At 45.2% G+C, this 22409-nt stretch overlaps 1 protein-coding gene across 1 annotated transcript in view; it reads right to left on the reverse strand.

Moving 5' to 3' along the window:
* MGA (MAX dimerization protein MGA) overlaps positions 1-22409 on the reverse strand; it is a 2673741-nt gene that overhangs the window by 1462610 nt on the left and 1188722 nt on the right. The window contains exon 10 of the mRNA XM_044060555.1: positions 19470-19610. Within this exon, the coding sequence (XP_043916490.1) occupies positions 19470-19610 (141 nt within the window). The remainder of the gene's footprint in view (positions 1-19469; positions 19611-22409) is intronic.

Raw genomic sequence — 22409 nt, forward strand, 5'->3', positions numbered from 1 at the left:
CTATTCTTTGTGCTTGGTTCCAAGCACAGAATCTCATCCATTTATCAGCATAAGATTTTCTAGTACTAGGCCTTCTGGCTTCCAAAATGACTTCCAAAATGACATCCATCACAGGTTTACTGAGAGATGTGGTTTGAATAATTAGTTAATTAGCCATGCTGCAAGATTCAGAGTTTGGAGCTGAGTGTGCAGAATTTGACAGTTCTGCCGAGACAGTAGATGAGGTGTTTGAGGCAAGTACCACAGAGGAAGGTGTGACATATTCCTTAGTAGCGGATACCAGTGCTGGCGAGGCCAGTCCGGAGCAATTATTTTTGGTTTTTCCTGTCTGACTTTTACTAAGACCCTGGAGAGTAGAGGCAAAGGGGGAAAGGCATAGACTGATAGATTTTTCCAGCTGAAGGATAGAACATCCACTTTCCATGCTTTTTTGTCATGACTTCTTGTGCAGAATTTGTCCAACTGATAGTTTTGGAAAGTGGCAAACAGATCTATGTCTTGGCTCCCCCATTTCTGTGTTAACATGCTGAAGATTTGTGGATCCAGTTTCGATTTGTGCGGGTCCATACGATTTCTGCTTAAGTTGTCTGCTAGAGTATTTTGCTTTCCTGGCAGGAATTGAGCTTGAAGATGTATTTGTTAAGTCAAGGCTGTGTTCCACAAGGCCATGGCTAGTCTGCAAAGGGGGTAGTACCCCCTGCTTGTTTATGTACCACATAACTATGGTGCTGTCTGTCTTTAACAGTAGTTGTCCTGGATGAAGTAAGTCCTTGAAGGCTGTCAGAGCATTCTGAACAGCTAGCATTTCTTTCTGGTTGATATGCAGATGCATTTGGTTTGGGCTCCATTTGCCCTGAATGCATCTCCCTGCCAGGTGGGCCCCCCAAGCATAGTCTGATGCGTCTGTAGTTAGGGTTTGGGTGGCAGGGGGTAGAGTGAATGACAGTCCTTTGTTTTGTTGACATGTCTCTGCCCACCAATGAAACTCCTGTTGTAGGCAGTGAATGAGAGGAATCATTGTTTCCAGGCTGTCACAATGCTGACTCCATAAACTTTTTAGGTACCACTGAAGTTTCCTCATATGCAGTCTCGCATATGTAATTAGTAGAATGCAGGATGCCATGAACCCCAAAGCCTGCAGAATTTGTCTTGCAGATAACTGGGTTTTTGTTGCCATTTGTTTGAAGTATGCTGTCAATTGCCTTTGTTTGTCTGGCATGAGGTAAGCCATCTGGGCAGCTGTATTCAAGCTTGCATCCAGGAATGTAATTATTTGAGAGAGTACCAGTTCTGATTTCTTTTCGTTTATGGTGTACCCTAGACATGCTAGAAGCCTTTTTACAAACACCAGATGTTGAAGAAGAGTGTCCTTGTCCTCTGCTTGAATGAGACAATCATCTACATAAGGATAAATTTGAATGTTTCTTTGTCTGCAGAATGCAATTACTGGCAGGCACTTTGTAAAGACAATGGGCGCAGTAGATAAGCCACAGGGCAGTGCAGAGAATTGGTAATGCAAAAAACCTGCTTTGAAGCAGAGGTATCTTCTGCACGATTCCCTTGTTGGGATATGCAGGTATGCCTCTTTTAAGTCTAAAGTTACTAACCAAGCATTCTTGCCTAGCATAGGCAAGTAGCTGTTGTAAAGTCAGCATTTTGAATTTTGGAATGCCCAGGAACGTGTTCAGAATCGATAAGTCCAGTATTGGACGCCATGAATTGTCTTTTCTGGGTACCAGGAAAAGTCTTTAATAAAATCCTTGTCCTTTCTCCTTTTCTGGTACCGGTTGAATAGCCCCAATATCCATGAGGGGCAAGACTTTTTTCTGGGCCTCTGCCCACTGGTTTTGTGGCAGATCCTGCTATCCATTTGGAATTGGCAAAGTATGGAAATGAAATCTGTACTCCTGGGATACTATGTTTAATACCCACTTGTCCTGCGTAATTAACTGCCAATTTTGAGCATGAAGTGCTAGTTTTCCCCCCAAGGAGGCTGCCAAAAGATAAGTGCTTGGAGATGATAGAGGAAAGTCATTGAGGCTGCTTACTGTAGGCTTGTGCTTTGTTTCCTCCAGATTTGGAGGTGGAGGCACTCCATTGCTTTGACCTGTAAGAACCCTGTGATTGATATCTGAAGCCGTTTGAGCACCTGGGTTTGCCCTGATTGGCTCTGCTGGACACAGGAAAGGACCAATTTTTAGTAGGCCAGTGCCTACTGAACCTGGGTGGCTGCACTTGCAAGAAATCTTTTACAGTTTGTATAGATTTAGCTTTGTCTTCCATTTTCTTTAAAACCTCTTCTGCCTTATTACCAGAGTATCATGCTGCAAAGGGGCATCCAACAATTTAGGTTTAACATAATCAGGCAGATTTTGCTGCTTGAGCCAGGCGTGCCTTCTAATCACAGATCCGGTAACGGCAGCCCTACAAGAGGCCTCCAAGGAATCAAAACCACATTGCAAAGTATGCTTTTTCCAACCTGTTCTGCTGAATGCAATATATCCTGTAACTCTATTTTCCACACAATCAGAAATCAACATAATTTTCTGTTTCAGTAAGCCCATAACATGTTGTTGATATTTAAGCATATGAAAAGTACAGTTTTGTACCTACCATAAATGTAGATGTCCGAACTGGATAGCATCTGCAGTCATAACAAATGGGTTGTCCTGTCGTCAGGCAGCCCTTCGATCGGCCGGATTCCAAAGTCTGGGTCCAGCTTCGGCTGATGTCGCACTTCACCCGACGTCATCTCTGCTGGTCTTCGGGTATAAAGGCATCAGCCGACGCCATTTTCCTCAGTGTTTCTTGCCCCAGATGCCAGTTGCCCTCTTGGAAGGCTAAATTTTGGATAAATGCCAATGTTTCCAAAAGGTAGAAGGCAAACACAAAAAATAAGCATGTATGTACATATATACAAACAAATACACCATAAGAGACTCCCCACCCAGCTAGCTATTAGGAGGGTAAATACCCTAGGAGTACCACAGAGGGGAAGGAGGGAGGGTAATCCTGACTGCAGATGCTATCCAGTTCGGACATCTACATTTATGGTAGGTACAAAACTGTACTATGTCCTTCATGGATGCATCTGCAGTCATAACAAATGGGTAGAATACCATAGCCAAACTAGGGGAGGAGGAATAAAAATTATGGTGTAGTTAGGATCCCTTGCAGTACAGCAGTGACAAACCCTGCTCGGGATCTAGAATATAGAGGTAAATTATAATGCTTGGCAAATGTATGCACAGAGGTCCAAGTAGCCGCCTCAATAATGTCCTTGGTTGCCACTCCTCGTAAGAAAGCTGTGGTAGTGGCTGTAGCCCTTGTAGAATGAGGTCTTATGTTCTGTGGAATTGGTTTTCCATGGTAGGAGTAACAGAATCTTATGCAATTTCCTATCCATTTGGAGATTGTCTGTTTGGAAATTGCTTTTCCTTCCCTTCCTGTTGCATAGGCTACAAAAAGCTGGTCAGTTTTTCTGTTACTTTTGGTTCTGTCCAGGTAGTAGCGTAACTGTCTATGTACATCCAAGGTATGCAGCATTCTTTCACCTCTGTTTTGTGGATTGGGAAAGAAGGTAGGTAGGTGGATAGCCTGGTTTAAAGACACTCTGGATACCACCTTAGGCATAAATGTAGGATTAGTTCTCATGGACACCCTATCTTGATGGAAGATTAGGAAGGGTTGCACTGCCATTAAGGCCTGTAGTTCGAAACCCTCCTTGCTGAGGTAATAGCCAGTAGGAAAGCAGTTTTCCATGACAGGTGTTGTAGATCTGCTGTTGCTGCTGGTTCAAACGGAGGGAGTGTCAACTTTTCTAGCACAAAGTTCAAGTCCCATGCTGGTAATGGTGGTTTCCTAGGAGGTTTTACATTCTTGATCCCTCTGAGGAACTGCCTGAGTAGAGGATGTGAAAAGACAGGAGGATCAAAGCTGTATTCTGCTGAAATAGCTGATGCATGTATCTTGATGGAGGAATAGGACAGGCCTGTATGTAGAAGCTCTGCCAAGTACTCCAGAATGTTAGCAATATCTATGTTCGACACATCTTTTCCTCTTTCAGTACTCCAAATGACAAACCTTTTCCATTTTCCTGCATAGTTCCTTCTTGTTGAAGGTCTGCGGGCTTCAAGGATAATATCTTTAACCCTTTGGGAAAGGTCTGGGTTAGTTGCTGCTATGTGATGCTCCAGGCAGTCAGTTGCAAGGTTTTAGGTTTGGATGCATGATGTTGTAGTTGTTCTGAGTTAACATCAAAGGCATCAGGGTATTGACCACATTTTCTCCCGAGACATGCTCCTCAGCAATGGGTACCAGTGTTGTCTTGGCCAGTACGAGCTATCAGAATTATCCTTGGACGTTCCTCTTTGATTTTCAGTAGTACCTTGTGCATCAAAGGAAGAGGTGGAAATGCATATGCTGTCAGGCCTTTCCAGCTGAAGGATAGAGAGTCCACCTTCCATGCAAGTGGGTGGAATGTCCTTGTGCAGAATTTTTGAGCTGGTGATTGAGTGGGGAAGCGAATAGATCTATTTGTGGCATTCCCCATTTCTTTGTGATGGCCTTGAAGATGTCCGGGTAGCATCCATTCGTGAGCATCCGAGGTGGTTCTGCTTAAAATGTCTGCTAGGGTGTTCTCTTTTCCGGTACAAATATTGCCTGTAACTGGATGTTGTAGCTGAGAGCCAGATTCCAAAGGTCCAAAGTCATTCTGCATAGGGGTATGAATGAGTGCCTCCCTGTTTGTTGATGTACCACATGACTGTGGTGTTGTCTGTCCTTATCATCAAATGGCCTTCTTTGAGGAATGGTCTGAATTTTGGATTGCCAGTTTTACTGCCAGCATTTCTTTTGGTTTATGTGTAGGTGCAGCTGGTCCTGAGTCCACAGTCCTTATGCATTTGTCCAGCATGTGCGCCCCATCCTAGGTCTGAGGCGTCCGTTGTGATGGTTTGGCTTGCTCGAAAGTTGTGGAAGGGTAAGCCTGGGTTTGACTGGCATACTTGAGCCCACCATAGGAACTCCTGTTTTAGGCATGGGATTAGTGGTATTTCTGTTTCTAAGCTGTGCCTGTGTTGAGACCATAAATTCTTTAGGTACCACTGTAGCTTTCTCATATGCAGTCTGGCATGTGGGACCAAGATTATGCATGATGCCATGAAGCCCAAGGCCTGCAGAACTTTTCTTGCTGTTAGTTTGTTCTGCTTTGTTAATGCCAAGAAGTAAAGAGGGAGCTCTTTTTGTTTTTCTGCAGTTAGGAATGCCATTTGTTTTACTGTGTCCAATTCGCCCAAGAATGTTCTTGTTTGGGATGGTATCAGCCTTGACTTTTGTAAATTGACTGTGTATCCCAGGGCTTGTAGCAAGTAAATGACCCTTTGTAAATCTGTTGTCAGCTTGCTTTTGTTGTCTGCTTGTAACAGGCAGTCGTCCAGGTATGGATAAATTTGGATTCCATGTAGTCTGCAGTGGCGATTACTGATGCCAGGCATTTTGTGAATACTCTGGGCAGTAGATAAGCCAAAGGGCAATGCTGAGAATTGATAATGCTCTGATCCTGCAAGAAATCTGAGGTATCTTCTGCAATTTGGTCGAATGGGGACGTGCAGGTATGCCTCCTTGAGATCTAGAGTTACCAGCCAACACTCCTTGCCCAGCATGGGAAGAAGTTGCTGTAGGGTCAGCATTTTGAATTTTGGGACAATGATGTATGTGTTTAAGATGGACAGGTCGAGAATAGGTCTCCAGCTTTTCTCATTTCTTGGCACTAGGAAGAGTCTGGAGTAGAATCCTTTGCCCTGTTCTGTTATTGGTACTCTTTCCACAGCTCTCATCTTTGTTAATTCCGCTATCTGCTGCAGAGCTTCTATTTTTTGATTTGGAGGCAGGTTTGGCATTCCTCTTTTTACTGGTAAGGTGTGGAAGTGGAACCGGTAGCCTTGGTCTATGGTTTGCAAAATCCACTTGTCTTTTGTGATATAGTGCCAATTTTTCGAAAATAAGGCTAACTTTCCGCCTAATGGTGCAGCTATTTGCTCCCTGGTAGGCGGAGTCAGAGCCAAGTCACTGTGATTGTCCTGTTGCAGTGGCAGTGGTTGTGTCTGTGCCTCGGTTATTGTCTTGCCACTGTCGTCCTCTGTAGGCACCTCCTCTGGATTGATTTCTGCCACTAGAGCGTCTATTTCTGCCCCTTTGGGATCTTGTGGAGTCAGGAAAGGACCAATTTTTGGCAGGCCAGTTCCTGCTAAACCTTGGGGGCTGAACCTGTAAGAAATCTTTAACTGTTTGTACAGATTTTGCCTTTTCTTCCATTTTCTTCATTACCTGCTGGGCAGGTTCCCCAAATAGACTGGCCTTATCCATAGGAGCATCTAATAGCTTTGCTTTAACATGATCCGGTAAGACCTGTTCTTTCAACCATGCATGCCTTCTTATCACTGTGCCAGTCATGGCTGATCTAAATGAAGCCTCCAGTGCATCATAGCCACATTTTAAGGAATGGTTACTAACCTGTTGGATGTTATTCACCATTTCTAATACATATTTCTTATCTAAAGATTCATCAGAGGACAGTTTTTAGTTAACTGATCAAGCATAAACTCTTGGTATTGGATCATGTGAAACTGACAGTTTAAAGCTCTAGCTGAGAGAGTAGCAGAGGTGTAAACTTTTTTCCCCCATCTCTCTAAGGATCTGGATTCCCTTTCAGAGGAATAGGGTTTTGCTGTGGTCGAGGCTACTGCCTTAGGCCCCTGGGATATAGTTTCGGGGTCTGCAAGTGGGGCCTTGTATAGGTGGTGATGAGTGTCTGGCACCCTGTAAAATCTATCTGGTTTGGCAGGGTCTGGAGGTAAAGAATCAGGTGCAGTGCAGACATCATTAAATGCATCGTCCACAACAGGCAGAACAGGAGGTATAGCTAAGGGCCTATGTTGTGGCAAGTGCAGAAAAGTCCTAAGCCTTTTTCTTGAGTCTGAGAAATCTTGTCCCTGCCATTGGAATTGTTCTCTCATGGCATGTAAGGTTTCCCCAAAGGAAAATTCCTCTGGTGGAGAGGCAGCTGGAATGGATTCTTCAGCATCGGAATCTTCATAAGTGGAAAAAGGAGCCTCTGGCTGGTCTGTAATGTCTGAGTCATCCGCAGAATCGTCAGAGGACACTGGCTCGGGGCTCTGCTCTAGGTCTCTTTTCTGGGGCTGAGAGGCCCTGTCTGGGTGAGATTGGGATCCCTAATTAAGGATATTAAATCTTCTGCCAGAGTAAGCATTTGTGAACTAGAAGTGGGCCTGTGAGAGGGGGTTTAACAGGCACTGATTTAGCAGATTTGGCTGCTTTAGCCCTGGCAAAGGCCTTAATAGACATGGCTGCAGGAGGCCTAGCAGCACCACGTGCTGGGGTAGAGACATCCAAAGGGATGGTGTCTGATAAATCACTAGGAACCACAGTTGTAGGCAAAATTTCTGAGGCCGATTCAGGTAAGGTAGCAGGAGCCTCAGTAGTAGTCATGGATTCGGCTGAAATTTGACCAGTTTTCTCGGTTTCGCCGAAACATTCGCGCTTGCTTAACCGTGGTTTCGCCGAAACCGCGGACCGCGAGTGTCGGTCTTTTCTTTGCGTTTTTAACAATTTGGGTAGTCGGAGGATCCGGCGGCATAATGTACGCAAAATCTGAGCGAAAAACTGTTCAGCAAACTCCGACCGGCGCTAAGCGTTCGCCGGTTGAAGAAGCACAGGCCGAACAGGCTGCTACGTCGTGGTCTGGGCCTAAGCAAGGCAAACAGTAAGAGTGGAAATCTTTATGAGGTATTTGTTTCCCACAAGTTAAACAGTTATTGACTTTTTCTGACATCGGCTGAGGCAAGAAAGAGTCCCCAACGGGGTACTTAGCTTTTTAGAAGTCTTTGAAGTAGTATTCGGTAGTAGTAATCTCTGGATCTGACCGACCGGCACTTGCGAACAGCTTCTGCTTCGGGCGCCACGCGGCAAGAAAGACTGGGGAAAATGGCGTCGGCTGATGCCTTTATACCCGAAGACCAGCAGAGATGACGTCGGGTGAAGTGCGACATCAGCCGAAGCCGGACCCAGACTTTGGAATCCGGCCGACCGAAGGGCTGCCTGACGACAGGACAACCCATTTGTTATGACTGCAGATGCATCCATGAAGGACATCTAACAGTTTAAAACCCTGATTGCCAAGGTTGTAGACGTATAAACCTTCTTATCCCATCTATCCAGCGCCCTGGAATCTCTATCAGAAGGGGTAGGATTTTTGGCTGTAATAGCCTTAACACCCTTGGGACCCTGAGAAATAGTCTCTGGATCAGCAGCAGGATTTTTGAAAAGAAATTTGTGGGAGTCAGGAACCCTGTAATATCTGTCTGGCTTACTAGGAGCCGGAGGCAGGGAATCAGGAGCCATGCTTGATTCCGAGAACACATCATCAACAGTGTCTAATACAGGAGGTATTGCCAAAGGCCTATGCTGAGGAAGAAGGAAATCCCTAAGCCTCTTCTTTGATTCAGAGAAGTCCTGACTCTCCCAGTGAAAATGTTCCCTTAAAGTATGCAAAGTCTCTCCCAAAAGAGTAATCCTCAGGAGGAGATGCAGATGGGATGGATTCCTCTGTATCAGAATCCTCACAGGGTGGAATAGAAAATTCCTGATCAGAAGAGGAATCAGAAGAAATGGAAACCTGATCTGAAGATTCATAATCAGTGCCTTACCTAGGCCTCTTAGCAGGGGGTGGGGTTGGGAACCCCTGATCAAGGTAATTAAATCCTCACCCATTTTGATCATCTGTTTTTTAGGCATAGGGGCCTGAGCACACAGCTCATGCGTCATTTTTTTAGACACAGAAGTTGTTTTTGACCTTGTTTTTGTTGCTGGCGTTGGTTTAATGTAAAAATGTTGAGGCCTGAAAACACCCTCAGAAGCCAGTGCCTGCTCAGCGGCTCTGGACCCATCCAAGGGAGAGACATCCGCGGGTTCAATACTTTGCGAATCTCGCGGCATACCGGACTCCGAATGGGTCTTAGTAGAGGCCTGCAACTGAAAAGTAGCGGGCATCAGGGGCTGCAAAAGTGCCTCACTGAGTACTGGTGAACCGGCAACTGGCTTAGGGAGAAGCTTCGTCGTCTGTTTTGGACCTCGACAGTCTGTCTTCTGTCTTTTTCCTTGCGTTTTTTTGTGAGCTCCGGTAGTCGGATTGCTAACCGACGACATTTCAGGGTAGTTAAATCTTGAACCAAAATATTTAAAAGCAAAAATATACTGACGCTTAATAGAGCGTTGGTTAAATTTAGCAGAAAACCAACAGCAAGGGACGTTGTGATCAGGGCCTAAGCAAGGAATACAGCACAAATGAAAATCCTTACAAGGTACTTGCTTCCCACAAGTAATGCAGTTATTAACTGTTACTGACATCAGTAAGGAGCAAGAAAAAGTTTCCCCAACAGGGTCCTTAGCTTTAGCTTGAAGACTTCGGTTCTGAAACTCGAATACGAAAATTTCAGGAGTCAGCCAACCGGCACTTGCGAATTGCTTCTGCTTCAGGCACCGTGCGGCAAGAAAGACTGATTGAAATGGCATTGGCTGCATGTTTTATACCCCTGACGACCTGACGTCATGGAAGAGGAGACAGGAACTGACGCAGGACCCAACACTTTGTTATTCAGGCCGAATGAGGGCAACCTGCCAGCAGATTACCCCAAATGTAATGACTGCAACAGTGAAACACGAAGAACATCAAGGTCTTCCAGGACAGAAACTTCAATAGGCACAAATGTGTGGGTTCAAAGGGCGCTGCAGTTAGTTTGGACAGAACCAAAGTTTAGAACGAGAGGATATTGGTTCGTGAAAGGGAGGTCTCAGCAAAGTAGCGCCTTTAAGGAATGTTTTACACAATCGGTGGGACATCAGGTTGGATTCATGTTGTCCCAAATGAAAGTTAAATATCGCTGCCAACTGGACCCTAATTATGGCAGCAACAGATCCTTGATGGAAAAGTTCAGACAAAATTTCTAAAACCATAAGGATGGATGCAGTGTAAGGATCCACATTCCTTTCTTTAGCCCAGATAGAAAACATTCTCCATTTGCTAGTGTATAGTTTTCTAGGGGAAAGTTTATGCGAAGACAAAGATGTGGGTCACAGCAGGTGAAAAATCATGAAGCCTGACTAGGAATGGAATTGGAGCAGCCACGCGATCAAATTGAGGGAGTGGAGGCAGAGGTGAAGGGAGCATGACGTGTGTCAAGAGGTCTGGCACTGTGTCCACAGTCCACGGATCATCTAGTAGGTGAGGCCCGAGAAAGGGGACCAAATCAGTCGAGGCCAGTAAGGAGTGATGAGGATCATTTTGCTTCCCAATAACTTTGCTTTCTGTATCACATTGGATATTAGCGGAAAAGGAGGGAATGCATAAATGAGTCCCAGGGGCCAATCGTGAATGAGTGTGTCTCTCCGTAACTCCCCCAGAGGGGGGATGAGGGAGAAATAGCTGCTGCATTTGATGTTGATCGGACTGCCAAAGAGATTGCAGCAAGGCTGTCCCCATTTGCGGAAGATCTGCTGCACTAATTCCTGATTCAGAGACCACTCGTAAGGCATCAAGACTGCCCTGCTGAGCTTGCTGGCTATCACACTGGTTGCCCCCGGGATGTGTGCTGCCACTAGAAAGCGTTGGGAAGTATCGTCCAGTTCCAAACACGAACAGCCTCTCGACAAAGAGGGTAAGATCTGGTTCCTCCTTGTTTGTTTAGATACCATACCACTGACATTTTGTCCGACTGGATTGCTATCGTCCCTAGAGGAAGAAAGTCGTGAAGTGCTTGCAACACTAGAAGCACTGCTCTCATCTCAAGGACACTGATATGCAGGTGAGTCTCGTGATCTTGCCATGTGCCTTGGACTGTCCTGCCTAGATAATGCCCACCCCCCCCAATCTGTGAAGTATCCGTGGTCATAATAGCAACGGGTTGGTGAAGAAGGAATGGAGTTTCTGTTGTCAGCTGAGCGGGTTGAATCCACCAATGAAGGTCCTTTCTGCAAGACTCTGTTATGAGGATATGGTGAGAAAGAGGCAGTTGTTGAAAGGACCACTGGAAAGATAGAAGCCATTGGAGAATTTGCATCTGCAATCTGGCTAGAGGGACTAGAGTTATGGTGGAGGCCATGGTCCCTAAGAGTTTTAGCACTGTCTTTGCCTTGACTTTCTGAAGAGGAAGTAGACTGAGCATTTGTTACCTGAGGTTTTGAATTCGGTCTACGGGTAAACGAGTTAGCATGGCGACGGTGTCTATTTCTGCACCTATAAAAGTCACAAATCAAGAGGACAATAAGGCAGACTTTTCCCAATTTGTTGTAATCCCCAGCTGGGAACAGAGCTGGATGGTCGAATCTCTGGCTTGTAGGTGTAAGTGCCTGGTGCGGGCGGTCAGGAGCCAGTCGTCCAGGTACGGAAACACTTGGAATCCACGATGTCTCAGGTGAGCTGTCACTATTGCCATACATTTGGTGAACACCCTGGGGGGTGTGGTGAAACCAAAGGGCAGAGCACGAAATTGGATGAATCGTAGCCTCCCTGGTTTTGCAGACCCCTCCCCCTGCCTCCAGGGTGATGTCTACCATTAGCTAATCCTCCTGTGCCTCTGAAGGAGGAGTCATCCTGTGCTTCCGGGATATATCTCTGGGAGTCCTTGAATCACATCTTACCATCTCTCTCTGACCTTTGGGAAATGGTCCAGGGGGGATGTAAAACGTACTCCCACGGCAGAGAGTTTTGCCTTTTTGTTCGCACCTGGTGAGTGTATCTCTTAGCTTAAGTCCAAACAATGAAGAACAGTCAAAGGGGGTGTTGGTAAAGGTAGACTTGAAAGGCTCCGCAAAATTACATAAGCACATCCAGGAGTGTCTCCTAATGGAAACTCCTGAGCCCGCTGCCCTGCTCACTCCATGTGTTGCATAGGAGATCAGCCTCATGGAGGAGTTCATGATGGAATTTAAGGTGGACAACTGAGCAGACACCTTCTCAGGGACTCCTTCAGCAGATGTACCTTGAAGAGCATCTCCTAACTCCTTGAGGAGATTTCTTTGAAGCCTAGTAAAATGTGTGAGGTAGTTCAGCGATCTGAGAGTAAAACCCGCTGAAGAAAAGATACGCTTCCAGTATCTAGCCACCATTCAAAACTCCTTATTCGGTAGATGGACAGATGAAGTCTCCACTAGCTCCTTCTTAGTGGCCGCCGCCACCAACATGGCATCTACAGGCACGACCTTAGACAAAAAATCTTCCTCTTTCGGGGCAGACAGAAATTTATTAGGTCTTCTGGGAACTGGCTCCATGGCATCAGGAGTCTCCCACACCATCCGACTAACCAGGTCTAATAGTTCATCAAAAGGTGGAGACACCCAAGAGGCTTAAGGTTGAGACCCAAAAGCCTTCAGGTACACTGACTCCTTATCAGAAGGGGTGACAGTGGGCCAGCCGCCTCTCTGCTTCAGGATCTCCAAGATGTCCACAAAGAAGACATCATCAGAGGACGACTTGGGGGACCCTTCTGACTCCTCGAGGTCAGTGTCTAAAGTGATGGACTCATCCAGGGAGTCTACATGCTTCCTCTTCTGAGGGGGCTCCTCTGAAGGGTACTCTGGGGAGGTCTAGGAAGACTGGGGGCCAACGGGGGGCTCCTGAGGCTGCGGGTCTCTGCTGTCGAGAGAGAGAGAGAGTAGGTGTTGAGACAGAGGTCGGTGCTTGAGGGGGAAGGGCATCGGTACCCTTGCATGGAGCTGATGAGTGAGACAGCACGCTCCTCATCATCTCGAAAGCAGATCTCTCCGGCTCCGAAGACAGCCCCGGTTCCGAGGAAACGGAGGTAGTCATCGGCTCCAGAGCAACCAGCTTGGAGATGGATGTAAGATTCGAGCTCACCCTAGCCGACGCACCAATAGGGAGACTCGGAACTGATTAGGTTCGGGTCCAAGTGTCCCTGTCGGGGCCGACCGGTGAGCTTCGGCTCCTAGATACGGACGGTGCTGAAGGTGTCGGAGCAGAACTCGGCTCTGAGACAGCCACGAGGGGAACTGGAACAGAGGGTTCCACAACAAGTGGCACCAAAAACTCTGGCTCCGAAGGCCCGACTCGGCTCATAGGAGGAGCCACAACAAGGAGGATGGACTCAGGTGGCTCCGGAACCAACTGGGTCGGAGCCAACAGCAATTTGGGCAAAGCAGACAACTTAAGGAGTCTAAGCACTACTCTCTCCACATCTTCCTCTGTGAGGCTCTTAGAGGATCTGGATGACAGGGTAGGTGATTTGGATCTCTGTAAAATTGGAGATCTTAAGGTTGGGGAGACTGGCAAAGGATGTTTGGACCGGCTCCGATGCAATTTTTCAGTAGTCTGCTCCGAAGGGCTTGGGGACGACACTGCAGTGCCAACATCAACAACCTCGACTGGCTCAGAGGACAGTAGAGCCAAGGAGGTAGAAGTTTTGTCAAGTCTGGATAGTTTCTGAGGAGGTATTGATACACTAGTTGGCGCCGGAGAATGCCTCTTGGCCGACTTGACCTTCTCTTTTTTGGATGAATGTGATTTGGATGAAGAAGAAGCACTCGAAGGAAGGCTTGAGGAGACCTTTCAAAATTAACTTGTTATTCTGCTCCTGGAGAACTCTGGAGCGAAAGGAATGGCAGAATAAACAAGTTTCCTGCAAATGAATGGCTCCCAGACAATATACACAATTACTATGGCCATCCATAATTAACATCTTCTGAGAGCACTTTATGCATTTTTTGAAATCCAAAGGTTTGTGTTCTTTAGACATGTTGAACTAAGTGTAACTTTTGCCTTAGCTATATAATAAAGCAGGTACACCACAAGCACAATAAGGAAGAGGTCCTCTAACTTAAACGGGCCTAGCCCTAACAAGCACACACACACACACATGCAAAAAAAGTAGAGAGGACTAAGTCCTCTAACTTAAACAGAAGAATGAATGCTCTAGCCCTGTGGAAAAGGAAATATGGCAGAGGACTAGGTCCTCTAACTTAAATGGACTTAGCTGAATAGGCTAAGTCGTAGGAAAACCAGAATATTAGTAGCAGGTAAACTATAGAGCAAACACTGCACGCAAGCTATACATTTCTAGAAACTAGAGCCCTGATATAAATTTCAGTATCTCGAGCCCAAGAAGTGGAATCTACAAAGCAATGAAAACTAAAAACCGCAAAATTCAAAACCTCGAATACCTGAAGTTTTGAATTTTGCGGTTTTACTACACACACAAACACACACAACCAACTCTACTACATGCCCCCCTGCACCCCCCACAACCCCCCTACTTAAATATTCTCACTCCAAGGTCGCACTACATACAAACACACACAAAACACCACCACACAAGCTACTTTCTCTTTGCGCACACACATCACAGCAACGAAACACACTGACACACACTACAGCCCCTACCCAAACCCCTTAATACACACACTTAACTGAATACATGACCATAGCGGAACTTTAGAAGCATGAAATTCAAAACCTCCGGTATTCAAGGTTTTGAATTTCGCACTTCTAAACTTTTGCTATTATGTGGATTCGGATTCTTGGGCTTGAAATACTGAAATTCGAGATTTCAGTATTTCAAGCTTCTGAACAGAACCCAGGAGGAGGACCAGCCCCAGATCTGGAGCAACAGGTCACAGATCACTAAACGAGAAGATGTCATAGGGGGACTTAGTGGATCTCTCCCCCTCACACAGGTTAGTGATCTCAGCGAGAGATTCCAGGAGAATTCATGTGCTTCCTTTTGCAATGGCTCTTCCTATGTCCCTCCCGAACTGGAGAATTGGGTGGGGGGGGGGGGGTTAGAAGAGGCAAGTGTACTGCAGGCTCGGAGGTGTGGGGTGTCTTAGAGCCAAGTGATGAGCATCTGCAGGTCCAGGCAATGAAGATGTGGTAGGGTGGCTAGACGCTGACAATCACCCTATCTCTGACCTACAAATAATTCTCTCTACATCAAAGTAGAGGCAGGACAAACACCTGGGACTGGCACTTCTTAGACCTGAAGACTGAAACAACACGCCAGTCTTCACATCCAATCTGATTTGCTCTGACACTGAGACCAGAGCCAAACTGTTGAGTGCTGAAGCCCCAAGAGGGAAGGACTACTCCAAAACTATTAGCACCAAGGCACCCCCATCTCAGATTCAAGAGTTAAGAAGGCCAACTAAGGGGAAGCTACCTGAAGTGGCCAAGCCATCTGAGCCAACCCTCAGTAATGGCAAAGCAACTGGATCCATAAACACCAGGAGCCAAAGGGCTCAGGGGAGGAATAGCAAAGGACAGAGCCAAACCCACTGGTACTGCGGCCAAGGCAGCAGGAATCAGACCTAGCTTTACAGAAGTGTGCAAAAAGGAGAGCATCAAATGCTACAAAATCAAGGACTTCCAATTCACTACAGACTGGGCAGATGAGCAGACGAGGCTGCTGAATAGTGCTTCAACACCCTCTCCAGGTGGTGCTGGGATCAGTCTATCAGATCTGAATGGAAGAAGTTCAGATCTGGGGCAGACAGTGGGAAGGCTCGGTCGAAAATTCCCTCTGAGTGATGGGACACAAAGGGGAGTGAAGCCTACCCGAACCAACCCCACACTTGGCTAAAAGGGGCTGGGGATAATGACAGCAGTGGACACAGATTCCCACGATGTCAGTACCACAGGGGGATCAGCCCCGGGAAGATGGAGGAGGTCCCAGCACTAAAGCAATCAGAGGAGCGGAAGATCAATGGACCTTATGCAGTCTCCTTTGTCCTTTTCCTGGGCTTTCTGGTCCTTTTCCCTGCCCTGACCTCTATTACTTTGTCATAGGTAAAGGGAAGAGGGAAGTAGTACTAGTAGCTGCAGGGGGCAACAAGCCCCTTAAAACTAATTTTCCACTGAGAGCCAGAGCCCCAAATATGGCACAAATACTGCACTCGATGTCAAGGTGCACTATGCCAAGGCAGTAGGTGCACCAATCATGTGCGTCCCGAGAAGTTAGCTTGTGGCCACAAGCTACACACTCTTTAAACCTTTTATTCTTCTCCTTATCTATAGTCACTACCGCTGGGGAAGGAAAAACAAATTACTCAGCAATTATACAAAAAAGACTGAACACCACTATTACCTCTCAAGCACACAGCAGCAGTAACAGAAATAAGCATCACCAAATTTTTTTTTTTTCATTTTTCTGATGCACACAAAAAGGAGGAAACATCATTAAGAATAAAAAAAGAATCCAAAACAGCACAAGAAAATACCTGCTATCAACTGCAAACAACTAACTATCCCTAGACTGATCATCACACCTAACAAGTAAAGGGTAGAGGAAAATTGAAAGGAAAATTACAGGCCTAGCCTTCTACGAAAAAGGATATATCGACAGAGTTTATCAAGCGCACTGTAGTCCCTTTCAAGGTGGCAAATGGGGTGGAAGGGGGGCAGTGTCTTATAGGTACAAGAGTTGTGTAATCTAAGTCTCTTTAAAAAAGCCAGCATCAGATCAGAGTCAGATTCAATAACCCACAGGATGAAGCCTGACAGAAAAGACACACTGGATCAGAATGTTGACACATTCCCTGAAGATAAACCCGAGAGCAGGTGAAACCAAAAGCAAGTGTTTTTGAATGGTGGTATGCCCCATGTGGGGGGCTGTACCTTCACACCCCCTGCCAATTATATATAAGAACTCAGATACTGCACAGTCCTCAAGGAAAGAGACTATTCCCTACATAGGGATTTTTGAGCTTACGCACATGTCAACCATCTGTTTCTGACGACCAAATGGTGTCAGCCAACAGATGTTAACCTAGTGCCCCATCTGACATTGGTTAATATGCCTATATGTATGTGCATACATATGTGTGCATGCGAGTCTACTTTCATTTATGGAATTTACACTTCATCGAATTACAAAACAATGACACCACTATGCCGAAAAGTCCATTACTCCTAACATTCACTACCCCAAACCATAAAACAGAGGGGAAAAAAAACACACGCACACACACACAGAACAATATACATTCTCTAATGTTTTCGCAGGGGTCAAGCTCCCCTGCACCCCTCAGAACCCCTGCAAATTATATATACCAACTCCAAGATCACAATACAGTGAGGAAAAAGAGTACATTTCCTGATCCTCATTGCACTGCAATCTACATGCTGTTATAGCTCTTCCTTTACATTTCTGTGTACATTTATACTTACAAGCCCAGCATTTTTGACTTTTTGTACATTTCTCCAAATGTTAAATGTAACCTTCCATTACTAATTATGTCTCTTCACCTTTGAGATTCTTCTGTTCTATAAACATTCACAATAATGCCAAGTGGAGTAGCACATCATATTCACAATGCTGAAAGTGGGTACGGTGTACGACTGAGTTCAAAATTACATTGGTTCATAGGTTGGTACTAGGCCATCAGCCCTAGGGCCTATACAAGCCTAGCCATAACAATTCCCTGGCTATTTCTTCCCACACTATTTACTTCCCTGGACCCCTGTCTAGCAGGGCAACTGACATGATCCCTGGGGTGAATTTCCTTTCTCCCATCCAATCGTCAAGGTTCCTTTTGAAGAGGGCCAGAGAGGCACTCTGCTTGACATGTATGGGCAATCTATTCCAGAGTCTGGGGAGTCTCTGGGTCAGGAACCTATCCCTCCAGCATGTTTTGTTTATTGTGATAAGGTTTAGATCCCTGGAGCGTGTGGCTCTGAGGGATTGGGATTTCTTTAAGTGCAGCATGTCCAACAGCTCTGGGTTTGACATGGCCTTGTATGTTAAGCAGAGATCGCCTCTGAGTAGACGATATGTGACAGAGTATAGCTGGAGTTTTTTTAAGGCGGTCAGCATAGGGCATCTGCTTTAGGCCTGTGATTCTTTTAGTGAGGTATTTCTGCGGCCTTTCCAGTTGTTGCAGATGTCTTGAGAGGTACATACCAAATGAAGCGTTGTATTCTATAATGGGTCTAATGAGGGATGAGTACAGTGGGACAATGACTTCCTTTTTTCTGGATGAAAAGCCCTTAGTGATGAGGTGTGCATCATAGAAGGATTTCCTGACTGTTGTGGCGATGGGGTTATCGAAGGTGAGACCACTGTCCACCTGTGTCCCTAAGTCTCTTATCACACTTTTAGTGTTTAGTGTACTGCCACCTATATGGTAATTCACGGATACATGTTTTTTCCCAAAGGGGATAACTATACATTTCTTGGCATTGAGCTTGAGCCCATGGCTCTGGCACCAAGCATCTGTTTCTGTAAGGCCCTTTTGTAGAGTATCCACATCATTTGGGAATTCAATAATGGCTCCCAGTTTGCAGTCATCTGCGAACTTTGTTAGCCAGAGTCCCTTAGTGTTGGCCTGTACTTCAGACAAGTAGATGCCAAACAAGAGTGGTCCCAGGACTGAACCCTGAGGTACTCGACTTGTCACTTATCTGGAGCTGGATTTGGAGTCGGCTACTTTTACAGTGTTGCATTTATACTTCTAATGCTACGACAGTTAACTAGCACAGTTTTCAATAATAAGTGTTGGTAAAGTGGATTGGGAGTAATGGATTTTCGATATAGTGGTCTCAATAAATTCACCTTCAGTAAAGTGTAACTTTGATAAATGAAAGGAGAATTGTGCGCGCATATCTATAACTAAGTGCATGTATACATATTTATACACACACATGCTCAAGTCCATTATCCCATATGTCGACCTCAGAAATAATCGACAAACCTAACGTAGACGTGCTACCACAGATGCACTGAGGAAAAAACCTTGGTGCGTGCAATTCTTCCAACAAAAATTTAAACACATAACACTGATTTAAGCAGGGAGCCAAGCCCCCCCCCTAGCTAATTATATATACTAACTCTGAGTTCACACAATCCCCAGGGAAAGGGAATATTCCCCTAATCTATGATTGTTGATATTACATACCTGTCTGCCATCTGTTTAATCAACCAAATATTGTTGATTAAACAGACATTGACGAACAATTTAAACTAAATGCAGGACTCCAACATACATGGTTCCCCTTTTATAACATTGAATGTCCACACACTTGAAGTTCACAAGAGCGAACTAATATGTTCAAATCCAAGAAGATCGAAATATAAAAAACACTATTATAAAAACACAATGCTAAGGGAAAGCTCCACAGATTAAATTATATCTACTTTCATTTCTAAAACACAAAATTTCACAGTAACAGGAATTAATCAGTCAATGATTCCCAATTCAACAAATGTCTCAGTTTGATCATTTCTCCTAGGCCTATATATACTTTGCCCAGATATCTCTCTCTCTGTAAACAAACAGACACACACACGAGAGAGACAGACATAGAATTAGAAAAATAAAGATAACACACACACGCACATTTGCCCAATGTGTGTATCTGTGCAAACACATGCTCTTCAGTCTCTTACCTTTCGACAGCAGTAGATGGAATTACAGGTACAGAGGACAGGCTGCACATCCTCCTGTTTACGTTCATAGACACGGACTCTAGCACAGGTCATCATACTTTCAAAATACAAGTACACAGGATCCTTGTCCTCATCTCTAACCTGTTAGCAAACAAAGTGTAGAAAAAGCATACAATTTAACTGTTATTTACATCTTGTTTCAAAGCAGTACCCTAAAGGCATTTATCACACATTACAATCACAATGTTAACTTGCCAGTTAGACTTCTTTTTAAACTACCAAAAGGACAGAAATTCATGTCAGTCACTTGAAGACACTATCTCAGTTCATCGTCTTAGGTATATCATCTATTGTATCACAGCTGCCACTGATAACTGCCAGGAAAGAGGATTTATTTTATGAATGAGTTTGATTTTATTAGAAGGGCATCAAGTGTTAATTATAGAAAGTATAAACCACTGTCAAGAAAAGAAAAAGCACAGGCTTATCAGTATTATCAAAGATAATGTGAGCCCTAGTCTGATTTTTGCACTGTGTTGTACTATTTGTTCCAAATTGTTTTCACTAGTATAGATAAATATAGGGTCGAAATATGTTCTGTGTGCCTCTCCTCAGTCTCCTACAGACTACTGAAGGGTGATCTATGCCTAACCTAGAAGAAATTCACCAGTCCAGCCCTGATGGATCGGCTACAATTTCATAAAGCAAATGGCAATGAATTACCCCATACGGATCTAAACCTCATCTGTGACAATCAAAACATGCTGGAGGGACAGATGTGTCTCAATAATTACCTCTTCTCTGGAACAGACTCCTATTTTACATGAAATCAGCTCTTCCCCAAGTCTATTCAATTGCATTTTGGACCAATGAATGTGAAAACGCATTCATCCCTGACTTGTCACCTGCAGCCCTTATGGATGAGGCAACTTGTAGATGCCCTACGGTACTGGCATTCTAGCCTGTGAGCATTGATGATTGGGAAATTTAGGAAATTAATGGCTAGGCTTAAAAAGGCTCTACTGTCTTTCACCTAGTAATTTCCTGTGAGCTTATGGTTGTGGCCATCTCATCAGTGGTATGTCTTGTAGAAGACATTGGTTAAGGTCATGCAGCACACAAAGATTTCTAAGATGGCTTAACACCAATCCACATGTTGATTAGAGTAACATCTTCTGTGGAGGTGTCTATGCCCAGAAAGTCATAGTCCCACTATACACTGCCATCTTGGGTCTTATAAGGGAAGAATACAGGGATGTTATGACCTCCTTGTCTCTGGATGAGATATCCTTACTAATGAGGTGGGCCATGTAGAAAGCTTTCTGTACAACGAAGGCAATATGGTGGTCAAACATCAGTATGCGATCAACCTGGGTAGCCAAGTCCCTCACGACTGATTGCATGCTTAGGACCTTGTTACTAATGTGAAAATTTCTGGGGACACCACTCTCCCCAAAGGGGATGATGCATTTTTTGGCATTCAGTCTGAGGCCAAGTTTCTGTCATTTGTTTGGGCGAGACCCTATTGGAGGATGTCCACATCACTAGGAGAATTGATGACAGTGCCCAGCTTGCAGTCATTTGCAAACTTTGTCGGACACAGCCCACTGGTTTTGGCCTGCACCTCAGAAAAGCACATCTCAAATAATAGAGGCCCCAAGACCGATCCATGGCGTACACCACTCTTTATGTCTACTGCTTGAGGTGGCTTCCCCTATTTTGACTAGGTGGATTCCATCAGTGAGCCAGTTTGCTACCCATCTGGTAACATACGGATTGATGCCTAGTTGACCGTGTTTATATATTATGCCCAAGTGAGGAATAGTATTGAAGGCTTTGGCCAGGTCAAGGTAAGCGGTGTGCACCATATTTCCCTCATCTGTGGCTTTGGTAACTGTTTAACGGGCATGACCTCCCCTTGACAAAACCAAACTGTGTGGGATTGAGTGTTTAGAGGCTGCTGATGTCCTTGTTAATGGGGTCCATGATTACCCTTTCTATGGCCTTGCAGATCAGGCTAGTAAGGCTGATGGGTCTATAATTTATTGGATTGGTGGACACTCCACCTTTGTTCAAAGGGATGACAGTGGTTGTCCTCCACCCGACTGGGATGAAGCCACTGCTTAGGCTATGGTTGAACAGGGTGCCAAAAGGTGCTGCAAGTTCCTGCCTGAGTTCATCTAGGATGCAGCCTGGGATGTTACTGGGTCCCATGGACACTGCATTTGTTGCCTTTGACTGAAGTAATAACTTGCTCCCTATTGATAAGGGGAGGGGGGGCAGGTACTCAGGTGCTGGGGATGTCCTGACGTACTGATGGGGGGGACAGAGGGGTGAAGTTTTCACTGAAACTGTCTGCCAGCAGGCTGGCTATATCTACAGTTTTGTGTATGTGGTGTCCTTGACCACCAGTTCTGAGCAGATCTGAGTGCTTCTTTTGAGACTGCGGATATATGTGAAGAAGGCCTTATGACTGTCTTTAGAAGATGTGGATAGTTTGGACTCTAAGTTTGTTTGTAGGATTTCACTACTGCTCTTATTTACTTGTTCAGGCTAGGGAGATATTGCTTCCAGTTAGCCACCTGCTCGTTCTTGGTCCTGGACAGCAATTTTTTTCCTATTATTATAGAATGTATTTATTCAAGATGTCCACCAGACAGGTTTACTCTACCTTGAGGAGGATGATTTTGTCCTGTCAGGTATTCCTGAGTCCATGCAGCTATACAAATGCTTGTATAGTACTTTCGTGTAGGTTTGGATATATGTGCCAGTTCATATGGAGAGGGAGGGGGCTGTGAAACTGTTTATACCTTCCCTCAGGAGGTTGTATTCAGCTTTAGTGAAGTTTTATTCTTTGGCCTTAGCCGGGGGGATCAGGGGAGAGGGTGACTGAACGTGACCACTTTGTGGTCGGATCTTACCAGGGAGGATCACACTGTA

This window comes from Protopterus annectens, chromosome 2.part0, assembly GCF_019279795.1.
Source record: "Protopterus annectens isolate FY-2018-M chromosome 2.part0, PAN1.0, whole genome shotgun sequence".
In the NCBI taxonomy this organism is placed as follows: domain Eukaryota; kingdom Metazoa; phylum Chordata; order Ceratodontiformes; family Protopteridae; genus Protopterus; species Protopterus annectens.